The 23,130-nt window shown below is 44.5% G+C and overlaps 1 protein-coding gene across 1 annotated transcript in view; it reads left to right on the plus strand.

Annotated features, from left to right (window-relative positions):
* The window catches only part of LOC109888513 (obscurin), a 55,255-nt gene that overhangs the window by 6,391 nt on the left and 25,734 nt on the right, over positions 1 to 23,130 (plus strand). Inside the window, exons 8-34 of the mRNA XM_031822230.1 lie at positions 86 to 352; positions 584 to 847; positions 3,879 to 4,145; positions 4,261 to 4,530; positions 5,048 to 5,317; positions 5,643 to 5,909; positions 6,060 to 6,332; positions 6,497 to 6,760; positions 6,986 to 7,252; positions 9,153 to 9,419; positions 9,579 to 9,848; positions 10,009 to 10,278; positions 10,535 to 10,810; positions 11,249 to 11,515; positions 12,643 to 12,909; positions 13,103 to 13,369; positions 13,479 to 13,748; positions 14,007 to 14,273; positions 14,483 to 14,749; positions 15,085 to 15,351; positions 15,658 to 15,927; positions 16,921 to 17,199; positions 17,316 to 17,573; positions 17,735 to 20,488; positions 20,632 to 20,707; positions 20,783 to 20,868; positions 22,990 to 23,099. Coding sequence (XP_031678090.1) covers positions 86 to 352; positions 584 to 847; positions 3,879 to 4,145; positions 4,261 to 4,530; positions 5,048 to 5,317; positions 5,643 to 5,909; positions 6,060 to 6,332; positions 6,497 to 6,760; positions 6,986 to 7,252; positions 9,153 to 9,419; positions 9,579 to 9,848; positions 10,009 to 10,278; positions 10,535 to 10,810; positions 11,249 to 11,515; positions 12,643 to 12,909; positions 13,103 to 13,369; positions 13,479 to 13,748; positions 14,007 to 14,273; positions 14,483 to 14,749; positions 15,085 to 15,351; positions 15,658 to 15,927; positions 16,921 to 17,199; positions 17,316 to 17,573; positions 17,735 to 20,488; positions 20,632 to 20,707; positions 20,783 to 20,868; positions 22,990 to 23,099 — 9,197 coding nt within the window. The remainder of the gene's footprint in view (positions 1 to 85; positions 353 to 583; positions 848 to 3,878; positions 4,146 to 4,260; positions 4,531 to 5,047; positions 5,318 to 5,642; positions 5,910 to 6,059; positions 6,333 to 6,496; positions 6,761 to 6,985; positions 7,253 to 9,152; positions 9,420 to 9,578; positions 9,849 to 10,008; positions 10,279 to 10,534; positions 10,811 to 11,248; positions 11,516 to 12,642; positions 12,910 to 13,102; positions 13,370 to 13,478; positions 13,749 to 14,006; positions 14,274 to 14,482; positions 14,750 to 15,084; positions 15,352 to 15,657; positions 15,928 to 16,920; positions 17,200 to 17,315; positions 17,574 to 17,734; positions 20,489 to 20,631; positions 20,708 to 20,782; positions 20,869 to 22,989; positions 23,100 to 23,130) is intronic.

Consider the following 23,130-nt stretch of genomic DNA (forward strand, 5'->3'; position numbering starts at 1 on the left):
GGCTCTGGGCTAGATCACTGTATTGCTAGAGGTCTGTACAGGACAGTATTACGGTATATCATTATTCATCTCTGTATCTTCCCAGAGCGACCTCTAAAGGTGGTCCAGCCCATGCCAGACGTGGAGGCTAAAGAGAACAGCTCGGTCACACTGAGCTGTCAATTTGCCCCCTCCCCCAGGGTGGTACGCTGGTACAGGGGCCGCACCGCCCTGCTAACGTCCAGCAAGTACAGCATGAAGACGGAGAAGAGCCAGGCAGAGCTGACCATCCAGGGTCTCAAGGAGACCGACACCGGCCAGTACAGCTGCATGGCCGGAGGGTCAAAGAGCACGGCTAAGGTCACTGTGGAGGGTGAGGAAGATGTATAAAAGAGGAATACAAGTGTTTTTATTAGACAAAGCTTCAAAGCTTCAATGTTCAGATGCTTAATCATGGAAATTAATTGCAGCTTCATGCTTGATTTAGTCTTTATATACCTTCAAAGTACTGTATGCTGTGTTTAATCTACACCGTGTTGAACAGTAGATATTACCACAAACCAACCCTGACACCATGGATATGAGCTATTTATATTTGTTTCAGTGCGAAGGCTTAAGATCATAAGGCACCTGGAGCACGTAGAAGTGGAGGAGGATAGCAACGCCACATTCACCTGTGAGCTCAACTATGTGGTCGCCAATGTGCAGTGGCTCCTGAACGACAACCGTCTTAACCCCAACTCCGTCACCAGGATCCAAAACATGGGCACCATCCACAGCCTCACCATCAAAATGCTCTGCCCCCAGGATAGCAGAGTCACGTTCCAAGCCGGCCTGCTCACCGAGTCCACCTCCCTCAAGGTCAAAGGTGAGCCTTGTACAGTTGTCAATTCTCACTTGTGAGCAGCCACTGCAAGAGAAATTGAGAAACTAGTGTAATGCTTGTGGTTGTACGTGTCCAGTCAGTACTGTCTTAGCCTTAAAGCACAGTGTCTGAAACTTACAGAGATCTAATTTGAAAATAAGGCAAATCTGCTAGACTTGATTTTGACTGAGACTTGAAGATGGTTGAATCTGATGTCCTTCAGTAAGGCTGTGGAGGTCATGACATTTTGTCAGCCGGTGATTGTCAAGCAAATTACTGCCAGTCTCACGGTAATTGACCGTTAATTAAGATAAACACATTTAGCATCTCCTGGCTTCCACTCATAGCCTTCAAGCCACTGATGCAGACCTATAGAACATCTACATTTAAAAAAGTCTAATAAATCCATGTCATATAGCCTACACCTTCACAATAAATCCATTATTTATTTTAGTCAGGTCTAAAGAAGCATGATATGAAGAAAATGTAGTCTATTTCAGAAGAACAGAATAGCGCACTCTGAGTTTTCCTTATATTAGACCCTGATCTGGCTATTCCATATGGCTGTGGGCTACACTAGTTCATTTAGCAGACAATATATGCTTAGAATTCCATGGCATTATTTTATATTATTTAATAGTATGAAGAATACAATTGACCATAGCTAAATAAAATAGAAAGGATATTTTCCTTATATATATTATATTTGAGGGACTGCACACATGCATTCTGTGTTGAGAGGCTAAAACAAAGAGACGGGTCCTTCTATATGCTTCATTTAGATTGACTTATGTACCTTTAGTTGTGATACAAACATTGGGCTGTATGTTTTGATGTTTAATACATTCTAACGCTTCGAACACACCGACAGCGTCATTGCATTTTTGGTACACCAGAATTACATTCATTTCCAAGGAAACGCTGGGTTTGCCTTGCAGCATTGCGTTGCAGAGGCAGTCGCTGTTCGTTCGGTGTGGTGAATACGATGCGTCAAACTGTATGCGTAGACGGCTTGACAGAAATGGTAGCAGAAGGGGAATGTTGAACGTTTGTTGCATGCATATCCAGATGATGCTGTGTGTAATTTTGCGCAATGACGCTGTCGGGGGGGTTTGAAGCGTGATGTGACTCTAATGATGATTGTATGAAGTTGCATGAAAGCCATGAGCTCTGCTTTGTTTTTTTGCATAGGCTGTACACACTTCATCAGTCTCTCATTCACAATTTGACAAGCACTTGATAATGCCTAGAATTTCCCGGCGGTATCCCCTTTGTGTGGCCGTAATGCACCCTAAAATACATGCCTTTTGCAGTCAGGGACCTTTGTGCCCTTGGGCTGAATATAATAATTATAATCCCCTTCTCCCGGTTGCGTGCGTCCTTATCCAATTCCGAGGCACATATTGAAGATATTGGAAGAACTGTCCACATTTACTTTTCATCAGCCAACAAGATGAGTAGGCCTAACGAACAGCAAAAGCACTAGCCTATGTCAATCTACTCTGCCCTATAGTACAAAAGTTGACCTATTTTGTGCAATAAATAAATATTCCAAACATTGTCTGGGACAGTTGTGGGATGCGATAGATCCCAAAATAATACCACCACTAGCATTTAAAAAAATTAAGCACTGAGGCTGACACAACAGATCATAATGTTTAGCAGAAAATGTTGATAAACTATTGGGCTACTTCTTCACATAAGCGATGCAATGCGCACATGGCAGTAGGCTATACGCGCAAATGTTCTATTAACAGGAAAACACCATTCAAAAGTGAGATGCTATTAAGCATGAAATGCTTTTAAAATAAAGGTGCATTTTTATGGTGAAAATGAACTTTCCCAAATTTGAAACCTGGTCCTGCATATGTATGCCAGTTAGGTTCTACACCTGTTGTAAAGCGGATTAATGTGCTTAATTTTTAGAAGTTATTTGGCCACTTTCGTTTTGATACAAACCTTATCAAAAACATATTGCCTATGGGCTAGGCTACATGAGGTCTACTATGATATGAAAAAGTCACAAAAAATTGTCATGCGTTTCTTCCCTTACTGCACACAAGCTGGGAATCATTCACAAATTATAGGCTAATATTGTCCCCATCAGACTATTGTTGATTTAATCTTGTCTTTACCATATACTAAATAATAAATGTGTGAAATGTTTTGATTTAGAATGGACCATTATCATGCATCTCCAGACAGGGGCAGCGGGAAAAAATGCACGTCATCTGTGCACTTAAATAGTGAATGGGGGACACTTATCCCCTGGTTAATTTTCATGCCAGCCAGGTAGGCTATACTCCTGTTGTAAAGAGAAGCAATGTGCTTAATATTAGAAAAGTTGAGAAATAAATATAGTAGGCCTAACCTACTATAGTACGTTGATGGAATCCTCCTCTTTTTAATAGAGCCCGCAACTGCATAGCCTATAGAAATGTTGCGCAACATAACCTCATGGACGCTCATGAAGTGTTTGATTAGATTTTCGATTGCATTTGCATTGATGTCAGAGTGATGAGAAGGACAATAGAGTGTTGAGTACCAGGCAGTTAGCAAGTTTGGGAGGCTACTAATGACCATCAGCAGCATCACAGCTTGGAGAAGCCTAATTACCGTAACTAAATGGTCACGTGGAATTTGACTGCCATCATGACTCGTAACCGCCAGTGTGGCGATAATGCGGTCACTGTAACAGGCCTATCCTTCAGTAACTTTAGACAAATCAAATCAAATCAAATTTTATTTGTCACATACACATGGTTAGCAGATGTTAATGCGAGTGTAGCGAAATGCTTGTGCTTCTAGTTCCGACAATGCAGTAATAATCAACAAGTAATCTAGCTAACAATTCCAAAACTACTACCTTATAGACACAAGTGTAAGGGGATAAAGAATATGTACATAAAGATATATGAATGAGTGATGGTACAGAGCGGCATAGGCAAGAGATATAAGAGCCACTGATGCTTGGAAGAATGTTAACGATTAGATCGGGAGCTAATGTGTTTGTACTGTTTAATTTATCCTCCAGAAAAGCCAGCGGTGTTCCTGAGGTCTCTAGAAGACATGTCAGGGGAGGAGGAGGGGAAGGTGTGTCTGCAGTGCGAGACCTCTAAGGAAATGGTCACCCCCATCTGGAGGAAAGATGGTACGGTCCTGGCCAGCAGTGACAAACATGAGCTGCTCAAGTTTGGGAAGTCCTTAGCGCTCATCATCCACAGTCTGAGTAAGGATGATGCAGGCCACTATAGCTGTGACCTGGGCACCAGCCAGACCAAGGCCAAGGTCACTGTACATGGTATGTATGGTCCAGATCATCAACAAGGTCTGGTCCAAACAATTATTGGAACAGAAATGCCCATCTTATCGACTATCAATTGTCCATCTGATCTCACTGACATTTCCCACCACAGACCTTCACATCACCATTGCCCAGCGTATGAAGACGGCCTCTGTTCTGGAGGGCGAGAGCTGCAGTTTCGAGTGCGTCCTCTCTCATGATGTCATCGACGAGTCCTCCTGGACCCTGAACGGTCAACTTGTGGTCAGCAACAGCCGCATCCAGAGCGTAAACAAGGGCCGCAAGTACAAGATGACAATCAGAGATGCAACCTTGACTGACGCTGGGGATGTTGTCTTCTTCATCAAAGACCTCAGCTGCAGGACCATGCTATTTGTCAAAGGTGAGTGACTGGCTCTTGTCTGAAGCGTGTTTGTCTGAAATGTGTACTAACCTGTGTGTCATCCTGGCCAGTCACACTATCTTTGATCTAACCTCTGTAAGAGCATCAACAGGATGGTACTTAGGCTATATGTATGTATTACTATGTAGAGTGTGTTTGTCCCTAAGGAGGGCCTATTGCAACATGTGGGTGTCCAGATTGAAGACCTGTAAACAGATTATACTGTATGTGTCCCTAGAGAGAACCTGCTTAAATGTTATACTCTATGTGTCCCTAGAGAGAACCTGCTTAAATGTTATACTGTATGTGTCCCTAGAGAGAACCTGCTTAAATGTTATACTGTATGTGTCCCTAGAGAAAACCTGCTTAAATGTTATACTGTATGTGTCCCTAGAGAAAACCTGCTTAAATGTTATACTGTATGTGTCCCTAGAGAAAACCTGCTTTAATGTTATACTGTATGTGCCCCTAGAGAAAACCTGCTTTAATGTTATACTGTATGTCCTTCCTCCTAAAGAGAAGCCAGTACATGTGTTCAGGGACATGACGAACGTCAAAGCCACCCCAGGGGAGGATGCTGAGCTGAGCTGTGAGATCACCAAGCCTGAGGCCTTCATACGCTGGCTGAAGAACGGCCATCAGATCAGGCACAGCCCCCCCAAGTACGAGATCAGTGTGGAGGACCACCTGGTACGGCTGGTGATCACAAACACCTGCATCAGAGACTCTGGGGAGTACTGCTGTGAGGCAGATGGAATTGCCACCCGGGCCAAGCTGGAGGTCAGAGGCAAGTACTGGGTAGTACTGCAGTATTACTGTGTAACGGTTTAGTGTTGTTTAGCAATGTTGTGTATTCGTGTCAAATGCAAATGAATTGCGACTCGATTTTGACTCAGAGCCTCAAGACTTTGACTTGAGACTAATTACTTGTTTTGAAATGTTCTGGCCAGTTTCTGCTTTTGTACCTAATCAGGTGTAGCCCACGTGAAGTGTATTTAACCCCTCCCACACCTGCTCAGGTGTAGCAGCACACAGGAAGTGTATTTAACCCCTCCCACACCTGCTCAGGTGTAGCACACAGGAAGTGTTTTTAACCCCTCCCACACCTACAGAGCTGCAGCACATGTTTGCACGTGAGCTGCGGGAGGCACGGGCCGAGGAGAAGAGCAAGGTGACGCTGGAGTGCGAGACAAGGTTGCCGGCCAAGAGGGTGACCTGGTTGAAGGGCATGGCGGAGCTCCGGGCGGGCAAGAAGTATGTGATGAAGCAGAAGGGCGTGGCCCTCTCCCTCACAATCAGCTGCCTGGACAAGGGTGACACGGACGTGTACATCTGCGACGTTGGCACCATGCAGAGCCGGGCACTACTGACCGTACATGGTAAGGCCATAGAAATAGTATGAATAGAACAAACAGTCCCATTCAAGTCAACGTTCTGTTATAGGTTGGATTTTCGCAGCCATATTGAGTGTACTCCTTTCTATACAGCTTGTGTATGTTTAATGTTAAACCCTTGTGTGATCGGTGCAGGTCAGAAGGTGTTGATCATGGATGAGTTGGAGGACGTTGAGTGTCTGGAGAATGACACGGTGATGTTCAGGTGCCGTATCTGTCCCAGCGACTATGTTGGGGTCAAGTGGTACCTGGATGAGACCTTACTGTACATCAACAAGCTGAATGAGATCCAGGTGGTCCCGGGGGGATACCACAGTTTAACCTTCAAACAGTTGGCCCATAAAGACTCGGGGACCATCTCCTTCGAGGCAGGCGACAAGAGGTCCTACGCCTCATTGCTTGTTAGAGGTAACTTCAGCGTGAAGTTGTTTTGTTTTACAAACATCTAAAAACACTGTACTATTACAACTATTCACAAAATTAAACTATGTCAATTATATGTGAATTGTTTTTGGCCCGCGTTGATGTATTTGACACGGTTGTCTATGTAATCTACCCTTCCTGTGGTAAAGAGAGACGTCCCACCATTACCAAAGCACTGGAGGACTGTGAGGCCATTGAGGGAGGCGGTTTGGTGCTGGTGTGTATCACCTCTAAGCCATGCCACATTCTGTGGTACAAAGATGGCTGCCTAATGTGGAGCTCCTCAAGGTACTACGTCAGTCGCTCAGGTAATGAGGCCAGGCTGACAATCAGGGAGGTCAGTAACAGCGATGCTGGGGTGTACGAGTGCAGCGCTGGGTCGGTCAGCACCAAGGCCATCGTCACTGTGAAAGGTAAGCAAAGGACCTCTGTTTAGAGATATTTTATTATGTTGTTGTTGTCCTTACTGTGCATTTGGCATCACATGTAAAGAAGTACCGTATATGAGATGGTGGAATATGATCAAAAAAGAAAGAACAGGTTTTACTTCTTTACCAGTTTGCTTCAGCTATACCTTGCTTATTCTTGTCACACCACAATGTACATTAGGCTGTCATGAGTCCATCTTTTTGTTCCAGCCATCCCAGCTGAGTTCACCCAGCAGCTGCAGAGCATGGAGGTGAAGGAGGGGGAGGATGTAACCCTGTCCTGTCAGTTCTCCTTGCCAGGGGTTGCGTTCCACTGGAGGAGGGGCTTGGAGAACCTCAGGGCTGGAGAGAGGTACCTGATAAAGCAGAAGAAGTCCCTCATCTCTCTGACCATCACCGGCCCGAAACCAGAAGACTCAGGAGACTACAGTTGTCAGTGTCGAGACCACAGAACCACAGCCACCCTCACAGTCCACGGTAAAAATACATTCCTTCTTTTCATTTCAATTCCCGCGATGCATCGTGTGGAGTAACATTAGTGCCAACAGAAATGAAATGAATTCAATAAATGCAATGTTGTATTATCACTAGTGTTATCAGAGTTAATCATATAACTCAAGTTAACTTTTTATAATTTTAGTGCACAACTGTATTTCTATTGTGATAAACTACATTGTCTGAGAAGGTTCAAAATACACAATATATACAGCTAAAAACAAAGTGATTTTAAAACAAGTTGACATTGAGGTTTAACAAAGTGCGCATTATCAATTTACCTGATTTTGTGACCCGTTACTTTGGACAAAATCAAGACATCAATGTTTGTGTAATGCTTTTTGTATTCAATTCTTAAATTACAGCAAAATTTGAACAAATTCTGAATTTGCTAGGAACTCAATTACATTTGATTTATCGCTTGACATCCCTAATTATCACACCAATAAATGAAAGAAAATCTATCTGAACATGAATGGAAACATTTTCTATTTTCATTCAGTCGTCATGCCTGTTGGTGGTTAATTACATGTAATGACAAAATGTAGATTTCGGCCTAAATAGACAATTAACTGCTATTCATGTGTAATTACATGATTCTGACATGCTAAAACGTGGTATATTTGGAAAAAAGACATCTGGGAGATTATGAGGAAGTTATCAGAAGATCGATATGAGTTACATAGTTCAGAAAACACAAGATCAAGCACACACAAAATAACAGTTTTTATTTTATTTTAAAAGTCATCTTTCATTGACAAGCTATAAGTAGAGCTGGAAACAGATGGCTTCCAACATGTGAACAATATCAGAAATAAATGGGATTGATAGACCTATCAACTACAAATGGACAGATATTTTAGTAAGTGGTGTCAGGTGTGGTCACGGGACGTTTCCAAGTGACCTCTTGGTCTGTAAATTAGATAATTCCAGTGATATTGCATATTTGCAATCCTAAATGCTATTTGTTCAGTATAAAAACACAATTGATTACCATATCAACCTACCTCAAACATTATGGTGGTGTTATGGGTTATCCAGTGTGTCCTTTCAACCTTTCCAAAATGTCAGAATGTGGTAATTGCACTGTTTTTACAAACTGGATGTTAAAAGGTTCTAGGCCTTGCTTTGTTCCATCAGGGTCAACTGCATATCCCTGGAAAGCTTATCTCATTGGCTACAAGACTGTCAAGATGCCATAGTAGCCAATCCCCTGTGTAATGGATGCCTAAGCAGGCAACATCATATTTTTGATGCACAAAGATAGTGTCACTCCGTGGACATTCAATGTTGACATGAAATACATCAGATAACATTGGCAATAGGTTAGATCTGTTCCTACCAACCTAAGGATTCATTTGATACCACCCCATGTGGTATGGGCTCGAACACAGACCAAATCGAACACAGACCAAATCGAACACAGACCAAATCGAAGCTTACCTTGTAAGATGTTTGGTGAAAACATTGGGTAAAATAAACATTTTGAATCTCGGGGCTTGTGATCAATAACGGTAGGTCACAGGCAGACAAATAAGACATCGTCATGATCTGTGGAGTCCCAGCTTTCAGTGTGCATCAACGTGTTCCGTGTCTATTTTGTTTATGTTTCACAACGCTAACCGGAATGTAGATAGCAGCCATCTTGAAATGAGGTCATCGGCTTGCCCTGACCTTATAAATTCCTATGCCCATATATGGTAGTATGTCACCAAATATTTGAAGGCATCAATCAATAGCCAAGACACTCAGCTTTCCACAGACACCCTGCTTTTGCAGATAGGGGCTACCGTTCTCACACCAGACTGAACTGAATAAAACAAAATCTAATAGGGTCCCCAAATATGGTTTTAATACTAAAACATGTGTATTTACTCGTCAGCTATCCCCATATCCTTCAAACAACAGTTGAAGAATGTTCAGGCTGAGGAGGGCAACAGTTTCACATTGCGCTGTGAGCTCTCCAAACCAGGAGTCCCTGTAGAGTGGAAGAAAGGAGAGGAGCTGGTGAGGCATGGAAGGAAGTTTCAGATAAGGAAGAGGGAGACCATATCGGAGCTTCAGATATGGAAAGCTGTGCCAGAAGACAGTGGAGTCTACAGCTGCCAGTGTGCAGACCAAAAGACCACGGCCACCGTCAAAATCAGCGGTAGGAAGTTCCTCAGCCTTATTATGTTTTCCTGTACAGCTATAGCTAATCTTTCTTGAAGTGACATTTTATACATTTGCATTTTTGTCATTTACATGAAGGCCAAAATACATTACAATTTATACTATTCTCATTAAACTATTTTCCATGTTTCTTCAGCCCTGCCCATTACCTTCAAAAAAAAGCTGAGGAACGCACAGATTGAGGAGGGGAACAATTTGGTGTTACACTGTGAGCTCTCTAAACCAGGAGTCCCTGTAGAATGGATGATGGGAGGAGAGGAGCTGCTGAACAACGGAGAGAAGTTTCAGATAAAGCAGAGAGAGTTGGTGAATGAACTGAAGATTCTGGATGCGAAACCTGAAGACAGCAATATCTACACCTGCGTTTGTGGCAACGTGGAGACCACAGCCGGTGTTACTGTCACGGGTAAAGGATTGGAGATCATTTAAAAAATATGTAAATTCACATTGAATTTTATATCACATGTGAAAAATGTTTTAAGCAGTATACATCAGCATCAAATTACAAAACTTTCTATAAGTGAATAGACGGCGTCCATGTTTCTCAGTTCTGTGGTTTCTTTCAGCAATTCCAATCACTTTCAAGCAAAAGCTGAGGAATCTGCAGACTGAGGAAGGGATCACCATCAGCCTGCACTGTGAGCTGTCTAAATCAGGGGTCCCTGTGGAGTGGAGGCTGGGAGGACAGATGATACTGCAAAATGGAGACAAGTATCAGATGAAGCAGAGAGGATTGGCACTGGAGCTCATCATCAGGGAGGCTCTGCCTGAGGACAGTGGAGTCTACAGCTGTGTGTGTCGAGATCAGAAGACAAAGGCCACAGTCAAAGTCCTTGGTAGGGGCAATAACACTTTGTGCTCTAATGAAACAATTGTCACTGGTGCTCATCGCACATAAACTTGGATAAATGTTCCATGACTGACTTAACTTGAGCCCTTAGCTCCAGTGTAGGTTTAATTCATTGTCCTTCATCTTATCTGGTGAAGGGTAAATGTTTCTCAAGGCTGTTCTAGATTTCACTGTTTTCAGTTTTCATTCTTTGATGAAATATCCTATTTTCGCTGACTTCCTATCTCTCTTGGTTCCCTCAGCTGTTCCCGCCACCTTCAGAGTGGGTCTGAAGAACCAGGATGCCCCAGAGAAGGGCAACGTGACCCTGCGCTGTGAGCTGTCTAAGTCTGGCGTCCTGGTGGAGTGGTGGAGGGGGGAGATAGAACTGTCCCAGGACCTGTCAGGGGGAAAGTACCAGATCAAACTGGAGGGGAGGATCGCTGAGATGACCATTACCAACGTGCAACCGGAGGACATAGGAAGATACAGCTGTGTCACTGGAGACCAGAAGACCACCGCTGTAGTTAAAGTGCAAGGTAAGAAGACCACCGCTGTAGTTAAAGTGCAAGGTAAGAAGACCACCGCTGTAGTTAAAGTGCAAGGTAAGAAGACCACCGCTGTAGTTAAAGTGCAAGGTAAGAAGACCACCGCTGTAGTTAAAGTGCAAGGTAAGCAACAATTGATCTATATCAACGAGAAAAATATATATACAAATTAAAATCCTTGATGGATTTTTAAATTACGTTTTGACAGGGAGGATTTTTCTTTAAAAATCAGCGCGGCCTTCCAGACCTCATTGAAAAAGGAATACGGCCCCCTGGGGCAAAATGATTTTGACACCATCCTTAATACATTTACTTATTTAGAGGTGGACAGGTTGAGTGACTCCTGCTTTGAGACCATACACAGATAGTGAGTTTGATTTTATACTTCTTGCGGTCATACAATATGAACCAATGTTAATGTTTCCACAGCTCTCCCTGTGACGTTCAAGCGCCAGCTCCAGAACGCGATGATCAAAGAGGGGGACAGTGGGGAGTTCTGGTGTGAGCTCTCCAAGCCTGGAGCCCCAGTGGACTGGAGGAAGGGGAGAGTCATCCTGAAGTCTGGAGACAAATATGAGATGAAGCAGGAGGGACGCATCACTAAACTGCTCATCCATAATGTGGAGGAGAGTGACGCTGGGAAATACACCTGCAAGACTAAAGACACCCAGTCAACTGCTGAGCTGACCGTGATGGGTGAGTCAGACCAAAATGAACATGATTAGACTTTATATTGTAACTTATGATAAAAATGTATTTGTGATACTGTATATCCAGGTGCATCTCCAGTCCAGTGTGTATCAGGCAAGATAGAGCACATCAGAGGAGGCTGGTGGGAGGAGCATTCGGAGGACGGGTTTATTGTCATGACTGGAATGGAATCAACGGAACTGAGTCAAACACGTTGTTTCCATGTGTTTGGTACCGTTATATTGATTCCATTCCAGTCATTACAATGAAACCGTCCTCCTTTAGCTCCTCCCACCAGCCTCCTTTGGATCACATACAGTACATGTTCCTGTGAAACTATGTGTGCTCAGCATATTCCTGAAAATATTCCATATTCTTTTGTATCTTGTTACCCTATTACTTGCTTATGGTTGGCATTACTCCAATCGAAAGGGTCTTGAAACCACTGTGCTCAGAATGAGTCCTCAGATCAGTTTTACTGCAAGTTTGTCGCTGGTTACTGTATGCATCTAAGCTTTGTTGCATGCAGAAAAGATGGATCACTGTGGCCTATATCGTCTTGCAGTTGCGTCTGGGGCACAAAACCTACAATCAGAAGGTACGCTACATGACCATAAGTATGTGGACACCTGCTCAAAGCAAATGTCATTGTAAAATCCTGGGCATTCATATGGAGTTGGTCCACCCCTTTGCTGCTATAACAGCCTCCACTCTTCTGGGAAGGCTTTCCACTACATGTTAGAACATTGCTGCGGCCACAGGAGCATTAGTGAGGTCGGGCACTGATGTTGGGCGATTAGGCCTGGCTCGCAGTCGAAGTTCCAATTCATCCCAAAGGTGTCCGATGGGGTTGAGGTCAGGGCTCTGTGCCTGTAACAATGTGCCTGAGAACGAATAACAGTGTTTCAAAGTGCTGTCTGACAGTAAAAGAAGGATCTTGGCGCTGCATCAAAAAGCTGTGTTTTGTCATTGTTGAACATTATGTCAGAGTTCACTGAACCCCAGAGACACACTCTGGATTATTGAATTCTCTGTGTCAGAAGCACAAGCATAAAGCATGAAATGGAATAGCCCTTTCTCCTTTCCACATTTAGGGTTTACCACCACTAACTACTGTTCCTTGTTTTCCTCAGGCCTACCCCCCACTTTCAAAGAACAGCTGAGGAACATGGCAGTTGAGGAGGGTAAGACTGTGACACTACGCTGTGAGCTGTCTAAACCTGCATCGTCAGTTGTGTGGAAGAGGGGAGCAGAGCTGTTGAAGAATGTAGACAAGTGCCAGATAAGGAAGAAAGATTTACTGGTGGAGTTGAAGATTATCGATGCGAATCTGGAAGACAGTGGGGTTTACACATGTATTTGTGGTGAACAAAAGACTACAGCCACTGTTACAATAAATGGTGGGTATATTTTGGTTATATTTTGGTTATAGTTTGGAAATGTTGGAGAAAGCTTGAATATTGCATTTGGCAAATAGGTTGTATGTTTCAATAGTAAGACACAAATGTGTTTTCAACTCCAGTTGTTTTTAATAAATAAGGGAAATATAGGTTTCAGAAAGGTTTGACAGCCCTCTACTATGGTGTCTTTCAGTTCGCCCCATAACATTTATAGAAGAGCTGAGAAACATTCAGGTTGAGGAGGGCAACAATGTGACGTTGCGCTGCGAGCTCTCTAAACCAGGGATGTTGGTAGAATGGATGAGAGGAACAGATCTGCTGCAGAATGGAGAGAAGTACCAGATGAAGCAGAACAATGCAACGTTGGAGCTGATCATCAGGAACACCTTACCTGAAGACAGTGGAGTCTACAGCTGCTTGTTGGAAGACCAGAAAACATTTGCCACCATCAGTATCACTGGTAGGGCTGTTGAATAATATGTGCATAGTCTTGACATTTTAAACTCGCTGTGTACCACACAATCCTAGAAGCTGTTGATCTCACAGTATGTGTTTCTATCATTGTTCAGCCGTCCCAGTCACTTTCAAGCAGAAACTAAAGAACCAAGAGGCTCCGGAGGAGGGTAACGTGACGTTGCGCTGCGAGCTGTCTAAATCAGGAGTCTCTGTGGAATGGCTGAAGGGAGAGGAGCTGCTGAGGGAAGGGAAGAGGTACCAGATGAAACAGGAGGGGAGGACTGCTGAGATGGTCATCAGGAACGTGGTGCTGCAGGACGCTGGGGAGTATAGCTGTGTCACCGCCTGCAATGTCAGGACAGCAGCTGACATCAAAGTTAGGGGTATGGTCTTTGCACATTTTTACTACATGCTAATACATTGATGTACTGTTTATTCTTCTAAGTTTGTTGGCAAGTGTGTTATTCTGAAAATGTAAATATCTTTGAATATAATTTCTGGATTGTGTGTTGGATGCCACCAAGTACATTTTCCACAAGGGGCATGGGGGATACACATGAGATGAATCTGTCAGAGGATGTGTAGAAATCAAAGCAGTTGAGCCAGATAACGTCTCAGTCTTAAATACATATTCTTCTCAGCACTCCCAGTAACATTCACACAAGAGGTCCAGAACGCGATGATCAAAGAGGGGGACAGTGGGGAGTTCTGGTGTGAGCTCTCCAAGCCTGGAGCCCCAGTGGACTGGAGGAAGGGGAGAGTCATCCTGAAGTCTGGAGACAAATATGAGATGAAGCAGGAGGGACGCATCACTAAACTGCTCATCCATAACGTGGAGGAGAGTGACGCTGGGAAATACACCTGCAAGACTAAAGACACCCAGTCAACTGCTGAGCTGACCGTGATGGGTGAGTCAGACTGAGGATAGTACTACACTTTGTATAACATTTGTTTCGTCCCAGTTGTTGTATTCAACAACAATATAGTGTATAAATACCAGAGACGTGTCTGATATTTCATGGATTCATACAATCCCTTGTTTTATACTTTTCCACTATAGGGACTGTAATTTGTATATGTTTGTATATGAGTCGACAAGTTACTTTGCTGTCCCCAGCGCCTCCCATCACGTTCAAGGTGAAGTTGAAGAACCAGGAAGTCGAGGAGGAGAACAGTGTGACGTTGTTCTGCGAGCTCTCTAAACCAGGACTGACCGCAGAGTGGAGGAAGGGGGAGGAGCTGCTGAAGAATGGAGTGAGGTACCAGATAAGGAAGAGAGAGGCAACGATGGAACTGACCATCAGGAAAGCAGTGCTCGAGGACACCGGATTCTACAGCTGTGTTTACGCAGAAGCCAAAACCTCGGCCACTGTCAACATCACTGGTAAGAGGAGATGCTATTGGTTTCTTAAGGGGGTTGTGTAGTTTGTTATAGTAAACACAGCAATAAGTGAAGGTAATTTAGGAGGACGGGCACCCTCTGTTCAGCCTGGTTTCTGTTAAAGGGATATTTTACTCAAAAATGATCTGCTTATTCTTGCTGCTCTCTACTGAAAGTGCTCTATCTCTTCAAATCAATTGCTGACATGCATACCTTTTTGTGATTGTATTAACAGTGGACTTATGAACAAGTCATTTTTGAGTAAAATATCCCTTCAAGCACTTTGTGACATCTTTGTAAAAGTACTAAAATGGTTGGTTTTGATTTCATGTCCTCAGCCATACCTGTCACCTTCAAAATGGGCCTTAAGAACCAGGAGGCCCCAGAGGGGGGCATCGTGAACCTGCGCTGTGAGCTGTCTAAGGCTGGAGTCCCGGTGGAGTGGTGGAAAGGCAAGGAGGAGGTGAGCCCTGGAGGAAGGTACCAGATGAAGCTGGAGGGAAAGGTAGCGGAGATGCACATCAAGAACATCCAACCGGAGGACGTGGGGGAGTACAGCTGTATATTCGGAGATCAGAAGACCACTGCTGAAGTCAACGTGAGAGGTACAGTACATCTTACATGTTGTCTGGCTGTCATTTTTGTTGGATATGAAAGGCTCCTTCACTGGGAATTGAAGAGTTGAAGTATGGGCCTCCCCAGCAACTGTACCAAAGTGGAATAGAATACACAATAAAGCAAGAGATCAATTCAACTGGTCTCTTTAGGAATAAAACAACATATCTATTCTAGAACAATGTTTTTTCATAACAAATTATGACCTCTACAGTATCGTACTCTGTAGGTAGTATAGGGCAATGGCCCCGAAGCACAAGACATTTTCAGATGATGTCCATCTCTGGTCCATACAGCTGCTGCATCAGTCTTCTTTGAGAAGGAGCTAGAGAGTAAGGTGGTGTTGGAGGGGACGTCAGCGGTCCTCTCCTGTGAGGTCTCCAGCGTTACGGTCCCTGTCACCTGGAGGAAGGACGCCTGCCTGGTCACAGACGGGGAGAGGTTCACTTTGAAGAAGAAAGGCCCTGTTCACACCCTGGAGATCCGGAAGTTGAGTCTGGAGGACGCCGGGGAGTACAGCTGCATCACCAGGGGAAAGAAGACCACAGCCATGCTAGTTGTGAAAGGTAGGCCAACCCCATCCTACACTCTTAGAAAAAAGTTCCAAAAGTTTTTTTTTCCGGCTGTCCCCATATAGGAGAACCCTTTTTGGCTCCACGTAGACCCTTTTTTGGGTTCCACATAGAACCCTCTGTGGAAAAGGTTCTACATGGAACAAAAAAAGGTTCTACATGGAACAAAAAAGGGTACTTCAAAGGGTTCTCCTATGGGGACAGCCCGAAGAACCCTTTCAGATTGTAGATAGCAAAATCTAAGAGTGTACTGAAGTAAATGTAGAGTATATCCTCATTAAACTCACAAAATTGAAGGAACCCAATGAGTATGTTTGGCCCCTTTTGATATGTGATTATTGTGGGTAGAGGATAGGTTATACCTTGTTTACTTCTTTGCATTCTTTTGAATGGGTAATCCCGTCTGTATGGCTTGCTACATCATCCTATAAATAGTTATCCTGATTGTTACGAACCCCTTCGGCCCTGCAGTCTAGGGGGGGGGGGGGGGGGGGGGGGGGGGGGGGGGCTGAGCTGGACCCAAGGAAAGAGATAATAAATATCCCAAAACCCCTAAGCTAGTCTTGCTTGCTACAATAACCGCTATCTAACTTACCAATAAAATACAGTGGGTGGTCCGCCCAGTCCTAACTAGGGTTCTTAGACAATGGTCTCCTACGGGTAGTGTATGCCAATGGGCTACTTGTCTTTGTACCCCCTTTTCCCACCAACAAACAAACAGTCATACACCACAACAATACATACTCACATAATAATGGACAGATGTGACATGTAGGTGCAAAAACAACAGAGAGAGAGTTTGGGAAAACAACTGACTGGGTTTTTAAACCAAGGGAAAGGGGATGTGATTGGGTAAGGGAAAAGGAGAAGGTGTGTCTTCTGAATGGCGACAGATGAGTGACAGCTGTGACTAGGGCAGAAGGAAAGAAACCAAATACACACAGGATACTTGTATCCGTAACACTGATCCTAACCCTTTCTCTACAGAGCGTGTGATGATCTTGTCAGGACTCAAGGACATGAAGATCATGGCCGGGCAGGACGCAGTGTTTGTGTGCGAGCTGTCCCACAAGGAGGTAAGCGAGGGCGAGTGGTGGCTGGGCTCCAGCCTCCTGCAGAAGAATGAAATGAACCAGATGAGCTGCTTGGGCCACCAGCACCGCCTGGTCCTGACCATGACCACGCCGGAGGAGACCGGGACCGTGGCCTTCGTGGTCGGGGAGGAAAAGACCTCCGCCCAATTGTTGGTGCTCCCCAAACCCAAAGGTTTGCCACCTCTTTTGATTTTGTTACAGTACAATGTGAATTATACACTTTAATCATTAAGGTGTATGCAATTAGAAGGTGTATATGTAGTTTACTCTGTTTCCTGTCTTTGTCAGTACTCATTGAGAAGAAGCCTGGGGACATCGTCATCATGGAAGGGGAGATGGCCACTTTATCCTGTACGACCTCTGACCTCTTTAGCTCTGTCACATGGAGAAGGAACAGGATGCCCCTCCTGAACGGAGATAAGTATGAGACTCGAAAGGAGGGCAAGCTCAACCTGCTGCTCATCCATGACACGGAACCAGGAGACTCTGGGATATACTCCTGTGACACTGGTGACATGCAGAGCAGCGCCAATCTGACTGTCAATGGTAAGGATTTTTAATCATTAAGAGCGAAGTAACATAATCAGGAACTCAGTTTTATCTCCGGGGGTTACAATATTCCGAATTTTCTCTTTGCATTACTCATCCTAACATTGGTCAAATGGAACGTAGATTTCCAATTCCCTGATTATCTTCCGTCTCTCCAGAGCTGCCTCCATACTTTGAGGAAGAGCTGCAGACTGTGGAGGCTGAGGAAGGGGGCACTGCCTTCCTATCCTGTGAGCTGTCTAAGCCTGCGGTCCCAGTCCAGTGGAGGAAGGGCCGGCTACCTCTCAGGCCCAACAGGAAGTACAAGATGAGGCAGGACGGCTGTGTGTTTCAGCTACACATCCTGGAGCTGAAGAAAGAAGACAGTGGCAGCTACACGTTCCAGGCAGGTGGTGTGGAGACCACCGTCTCTGTGACAGTAAAGCCTCCCTCAGACAAGACAGATCCTCCCAAGACAATTCCTCCCACAAAGGCTGCCTCTCCCACTACTCCACCAGAAGAGGCCCGACCTGGCCCTCCAGAGCCAAAGAAACGGGGCATGACCCGGTCATCCATTGTGGAGTCCGAGGAAGACCTGAAGCTTGAGGAAAAAGAGACAGTTGTAAACCCACATAAGAAACAGTCATTAAGGTCTATGGGTAAGGAGACTAAGGTAGACCAGCAGGAGAAACAGAAAGTGAAACAGCCAGTAGGTATGGTGAAGGATACCATAGCAGAAAAGACCCAGAAACAGCTAGTACCACCACTGAGGTCTAAAGGGAAGGAGGCAACTATGGTGAAGGATTCACAGATGAACCAGAGGGAGAAAAAGCCAGTGAAACAGCCAGTCAGAGCTATAGTGATGGACACAGAGGAGAAAAAGACTGAAATCGACCCGAGGGAGAAAAAGATATTGAAAGAGATTGGGGTAGACGAGGTGGTGAAACAGCCAGTTCCACCAGCGAGACGAGCATCTATAGTGTCTGATGCTGGGGTAGAGCATGTAGGCAAAAAGCCAGTCCCACATGCGACACAAGCTTCTGTTTCAGTTTTGGATGCTGGGGTAGACGAGGTGAGGAAACTGCCAGTTCCACCAGCGAGACGAGCATCTATAGTGTCTGATGCTGGGGTAGAGCATGTAGGCAAAAAGCCCGTTCCACCTGCGAGACGAGCTTCTCTTGTTTCAGTTTCGGATGCTGGGGTAGACCAAATGGTGAAACAGACAGTTCCACCAGCGAGACCAGCTTCTGTTGTTTCAGTGTCGGATGCTGGGGTAGACGAAGTGAGGAAACAGCCAGTTTCACCAGCGAAACGAGCTTCTGTTGTTTCAGTGTCGGATGCTGGGGTAGACGAGGTGAGGAAACAGCCAGTTCCACCAGCGAGACGAGCATCTGTTGTTTCAGTGTCGGATGCTGGGGTAGACGAGGTGAGGAAACAGCCAGTTCCACCAGCGAGACGAGCATCTGTTGTTTCAGTGTCGGATGCTGGGGTAGACGAGGTGAGGAAACAGCCAGTTCCACCAGCGAGACGAGCATCTGTTGTTTCAGTGTCGGAAGCTGGGGTAGACGAGGTGAGAAAACAGCAAGTTCCACCAGCGAGACGAGCATCTGTTGTTTCAGTGTCGGAAGCTGGGGTAGACGAGGTGAGGAAACAGCCAGTTCCACCAGCGAGACGAGCATCTGTTGTTTCAGTGTCGGAAGCTGGGGTAGGCGAGGTGAGGAAACAGCCAGTTCCACCAGCGAGACGAGCATCTGTTGTTTCAGTGTCGGAAGCTGGGGTAGACGAGGTGTGGAAACAGCCAGTTCCACCAGCGAGACGAGCATCTGTTGTTTCAGTTTCGGATGCTGGGGTAGACGAGGTGAGGAAACAGCCAGTTTCACCAGCGAGAAGAGCATCTATTGTTGCAGTTTCGGATGCTGGGGTAAAGCATGTAGGGAAACAGACAGTTCCACCAGCGAGACAAGCGTCTATAGTGTTGGACGCTGGGGTAGAGCAGATAGTTAGGTCTGTTAGATCTAAAAAGGAGATTGATATAGAAATAGACCATCAGGACAAACAGCCAGTGAAGTTTATGGTGAAGGAGACAGAGGTAGACAAGAGAGACAAACAGCCAGCAAGGTCTACAGTACAGGAGATGGAAAAACACAAGATTGCGGTGGATGGTAACCAAGTCCATATCTCAGAGGATGAGTCCTCCACTGAGGCCCCCACCCAGGTAAGAGTCAACCAGAAGACCAACAAGCCTGTAGTTGCCGTAGCTGGGGTTCCCAAGGGGCTCCCAATGACTAAGCAAGTAGACAAGACTGAACCTGACATGGAAATCAGTGTAGAGGACGAACCTGAGATGCTGGATGCCGCCATCAAGATCCAGGCAGCTTTCAAGGGATACAAGACCCGCAAAGACATGCGGCCAATCTTCAAGCAGGTGTTCAAGAACCAGAACGTTGAGACCAACGGTACCATCCAGCTAGCGTGCGTGGTGGAAGGGAAGTCCAACGCAGTACGCTGGCTGAAGAACGGCCAGCAGATCATAGGAGACCAACGCCACCGCATGAACACCTCTGAGGATGGCGTCTGCACACTGGTGATCATCAACATGTCAGCCATAGACACTGGGGTCTATACATGTGAGGTGGTCAACAAGTTTGGTGTGACCTCATATAATGGCAACATTACTGTGGGTCAACCTCAAAACCCTCCACCCTCCACCCAGAGGCCTGCAGCCCCAGCACAGCCCTCCACCCCTTCTGTGCACCCAGTCCTGGCCTCTGTTGGCCCTCTCCAGCCAGCCCAGACCACCTCTGGAAAGGAGACTATGGATTCTGTGGAGAGTGAGGAGATCTCCCTGTGGCAGGCCTACAACCTTACCGAGGAGGATCCCCGCAATAACCTGCAGGAGAGGAGGAGGGCCTCACTCATCTCCGCCAGCTCCAGTAAGTCACGTTAGAAACATGACAGATGTCCTTAGTATGTGAACTGGGTCATATGCAGTAATTGTGTCTGCCTTTGCAAGGGGTGAGTTGTTTGGTTTGGTTGATAGACTGAAAATCATATTTTGTTTTCTCTGTCTCTCCAGTGTCTAGTCCCTCAGACTACGACACAGCTCCAGATTTCATAGAGCCTGTTGACATCATCCCCAAAGATCCCTGCAGGTAAGTCCTTCACAATCTTCATATAACATCCAAAGACTTTTAATCATATGTTAATAAGCAAAAATATTCCCACAGGGAAAAGGAAGAGGACCAGGTACCCCATAAGGATAAAGAACAGAAAGTCACCCCTCGACCACCAAAGAGGCATTTGAAGGTCAAAGGTCAGCCATGTTTTGTAAATATTGAGTTGTTGCCTTTCGTGGTTATGGTATTTCACATTGTACTGAATCCATTTACTTTCACATTGATTGTTGTAAATGTTATAACTGTAATGGGTTTCAGTCTGTGTTGTGTTGAGTAAAGACATTATTGTAGATGTAGAAAATAACAGGTACCTATCAACAGCATCTGTACCTTTTCCAATAGGAGAAGACACAGGGATGCATATACCTATACAAGTATTTGTGCACAAGCACATGCAATGCACATACAATCCATTTTACACTGGCTTTCGAAAGTATTTGCCCCCATTTTTCCTCATTTGTTGCCTTACAACCTGGAAATAAAATTGATGTTGTTCTCAGGGTGATGAGATGTGTTGGGTTTGCGCCAGACATAGGGTTTTCCTTGATGGCCAAAAAGCTCAATTTTTGTCTCATCTGACTGGAGTACCTTCTTCCATATGTTTGGGGAGTCTCCCACATGCATTTTGGCAAATACCAAATGTCTTTGCTTATTTCTTTCTTTAAGCAATGGCTTTTTTTCTGGCCACTCTTCTGTAAAGCCCAGCTCTGTGGAGTGTCCGGCTTAAAGGGGTCATATGGACAGATACTCCAATCTCCACTGTGGAGCTTTTCAGCCCCTTCAGGGTCTCTTTGTTGCCTCTCTGATTAATGCCCTCCTTGCCTGGTCCCTGAGTTTTGGTGGGTGGCCCTCTCTTGGCAGGTTTGTTGTGGTGCCATATTGTTTAATAATGGATTTAATGGTGCTCCGTGGGATGTTCAAAGTTTCAGATAGTTTTTTTATACCCCAACCCTGATCTGTACCTCTCCACATCTTTGTCCCTGTCCCTGGAGAGCTCCTTGGTCTTCATGGTGTCGTTTGATTGGTGGTGCACCTTGCTTAGCGGTGTTGCAGACTCTGGGGCCTTTCAGAACAGGTGTATATATACTGAGATCATGTGACAGATCATGTGACACATAAATAAAGTCCACCTGTGTGCAATCTAACTAATTATGTGACTTCTGAAGGTAATTGGTTGCACCAGATCTTATTTAGGGGCTTCATAGCAAAGGGGGTGAATACATATGCATGCACCACTTTTCCGTTTTTTATTTTTTAGAATTTTATGAAACAAGTTATTTTTCTCATTTCACTTCACCGATTTGGACTATTTTGTGTATGTCCATTACATGAAATCCAAATAAAAATCCATTTCAATTGCAGGTTGTAATGAAACAAAATAGTAAAAACGCCAAGGTGGGTGAATACTTTTGCAAGGTACTGTATAATACATTGTAATATAGAACTAAAAAGAATACAACCCCTTGTAATTCTCAAATAGAAAAGGGTAACATATCTGCAGTGGATTATAATATTAATCATTTTATAAATAAATAGTAAAATAAATAAATAAAATGTTATCTGCACCTGTTGGATAGTAAAGCAATATCATGTTCAGTCCCTGACCAATGAGAATGCAATGTACAGCTAGCATAGAATGCTAAGTATGACGCTCATTAAGGCGAACATTCCATTAAGATTGTGTACAAAGATAACATTCTAAACAAACAGAATTCAGACTCTGTGCATTAATAAAGTTTACAGGGAACACATTCTGCTACTTGTTAGTATAAATATAGTGATATTTACACAATTTTAATGTTATAACTGTCAGAGCAGAAAAACATATACCTTCTCCAATGTGAGCAGAAGACAACAAACATTGAAATGGATGATGCAACACAGATTCAGGAGAGCTGGGCTAAACCATTCTACATGTCTTGATTGTCATAATTATACCACCTAAACTCAAATGACAGATAAAGATTCATAATAATTGTATAAATAATACACCAACATTCATGGTTATGGTTAAGGCAATACCACAGTATAAGTACAATTCAGAAATAGAATAACCCATTAAGTGTCCTCATTGAACCAGTCCAATCTATGATCACAAAGTTGAATTTAAATAATAAGAGTGACAATAGTCTGGTATGAAAGCTGTCTTGTTCATAACCTAAGGGAACAACATTACCTTGCTTCATACAGTACACATTACTCAATGACATTTGCACGCTTCTGTTCACTTCTCTCACTTCCTCTGAATGTCCCACCAGCTACTGATGCCAAGCTGAGGACTCTGTCCCCGAAACACCACTGTGCCCACACGCCTGCTGCTCTCACAGGTTCTGGCTCAGAGTCAGATGGTGACGAGGACAGAAGAGAGGTACAGTATAGTCTACTTTGGAAAAACTTCC

The sequence above is a fragment of the Oncorhynchus kisutch genome, linkage group LG4 (assembly GCF_002021735.2).
Source record: "Oncorhynchus kisutch isolate 150728-3 linkage group LG4, Okis_V2, whole genome shotgun sequence".
In the NCBI taxonomy this organism is placed as follows: Eukaryota; Metazoa; Chordata; class Actinopteri; order Salmoniformes; family Salmonidae; genus Oncorhynchus; species Oncorhynchus kisutch.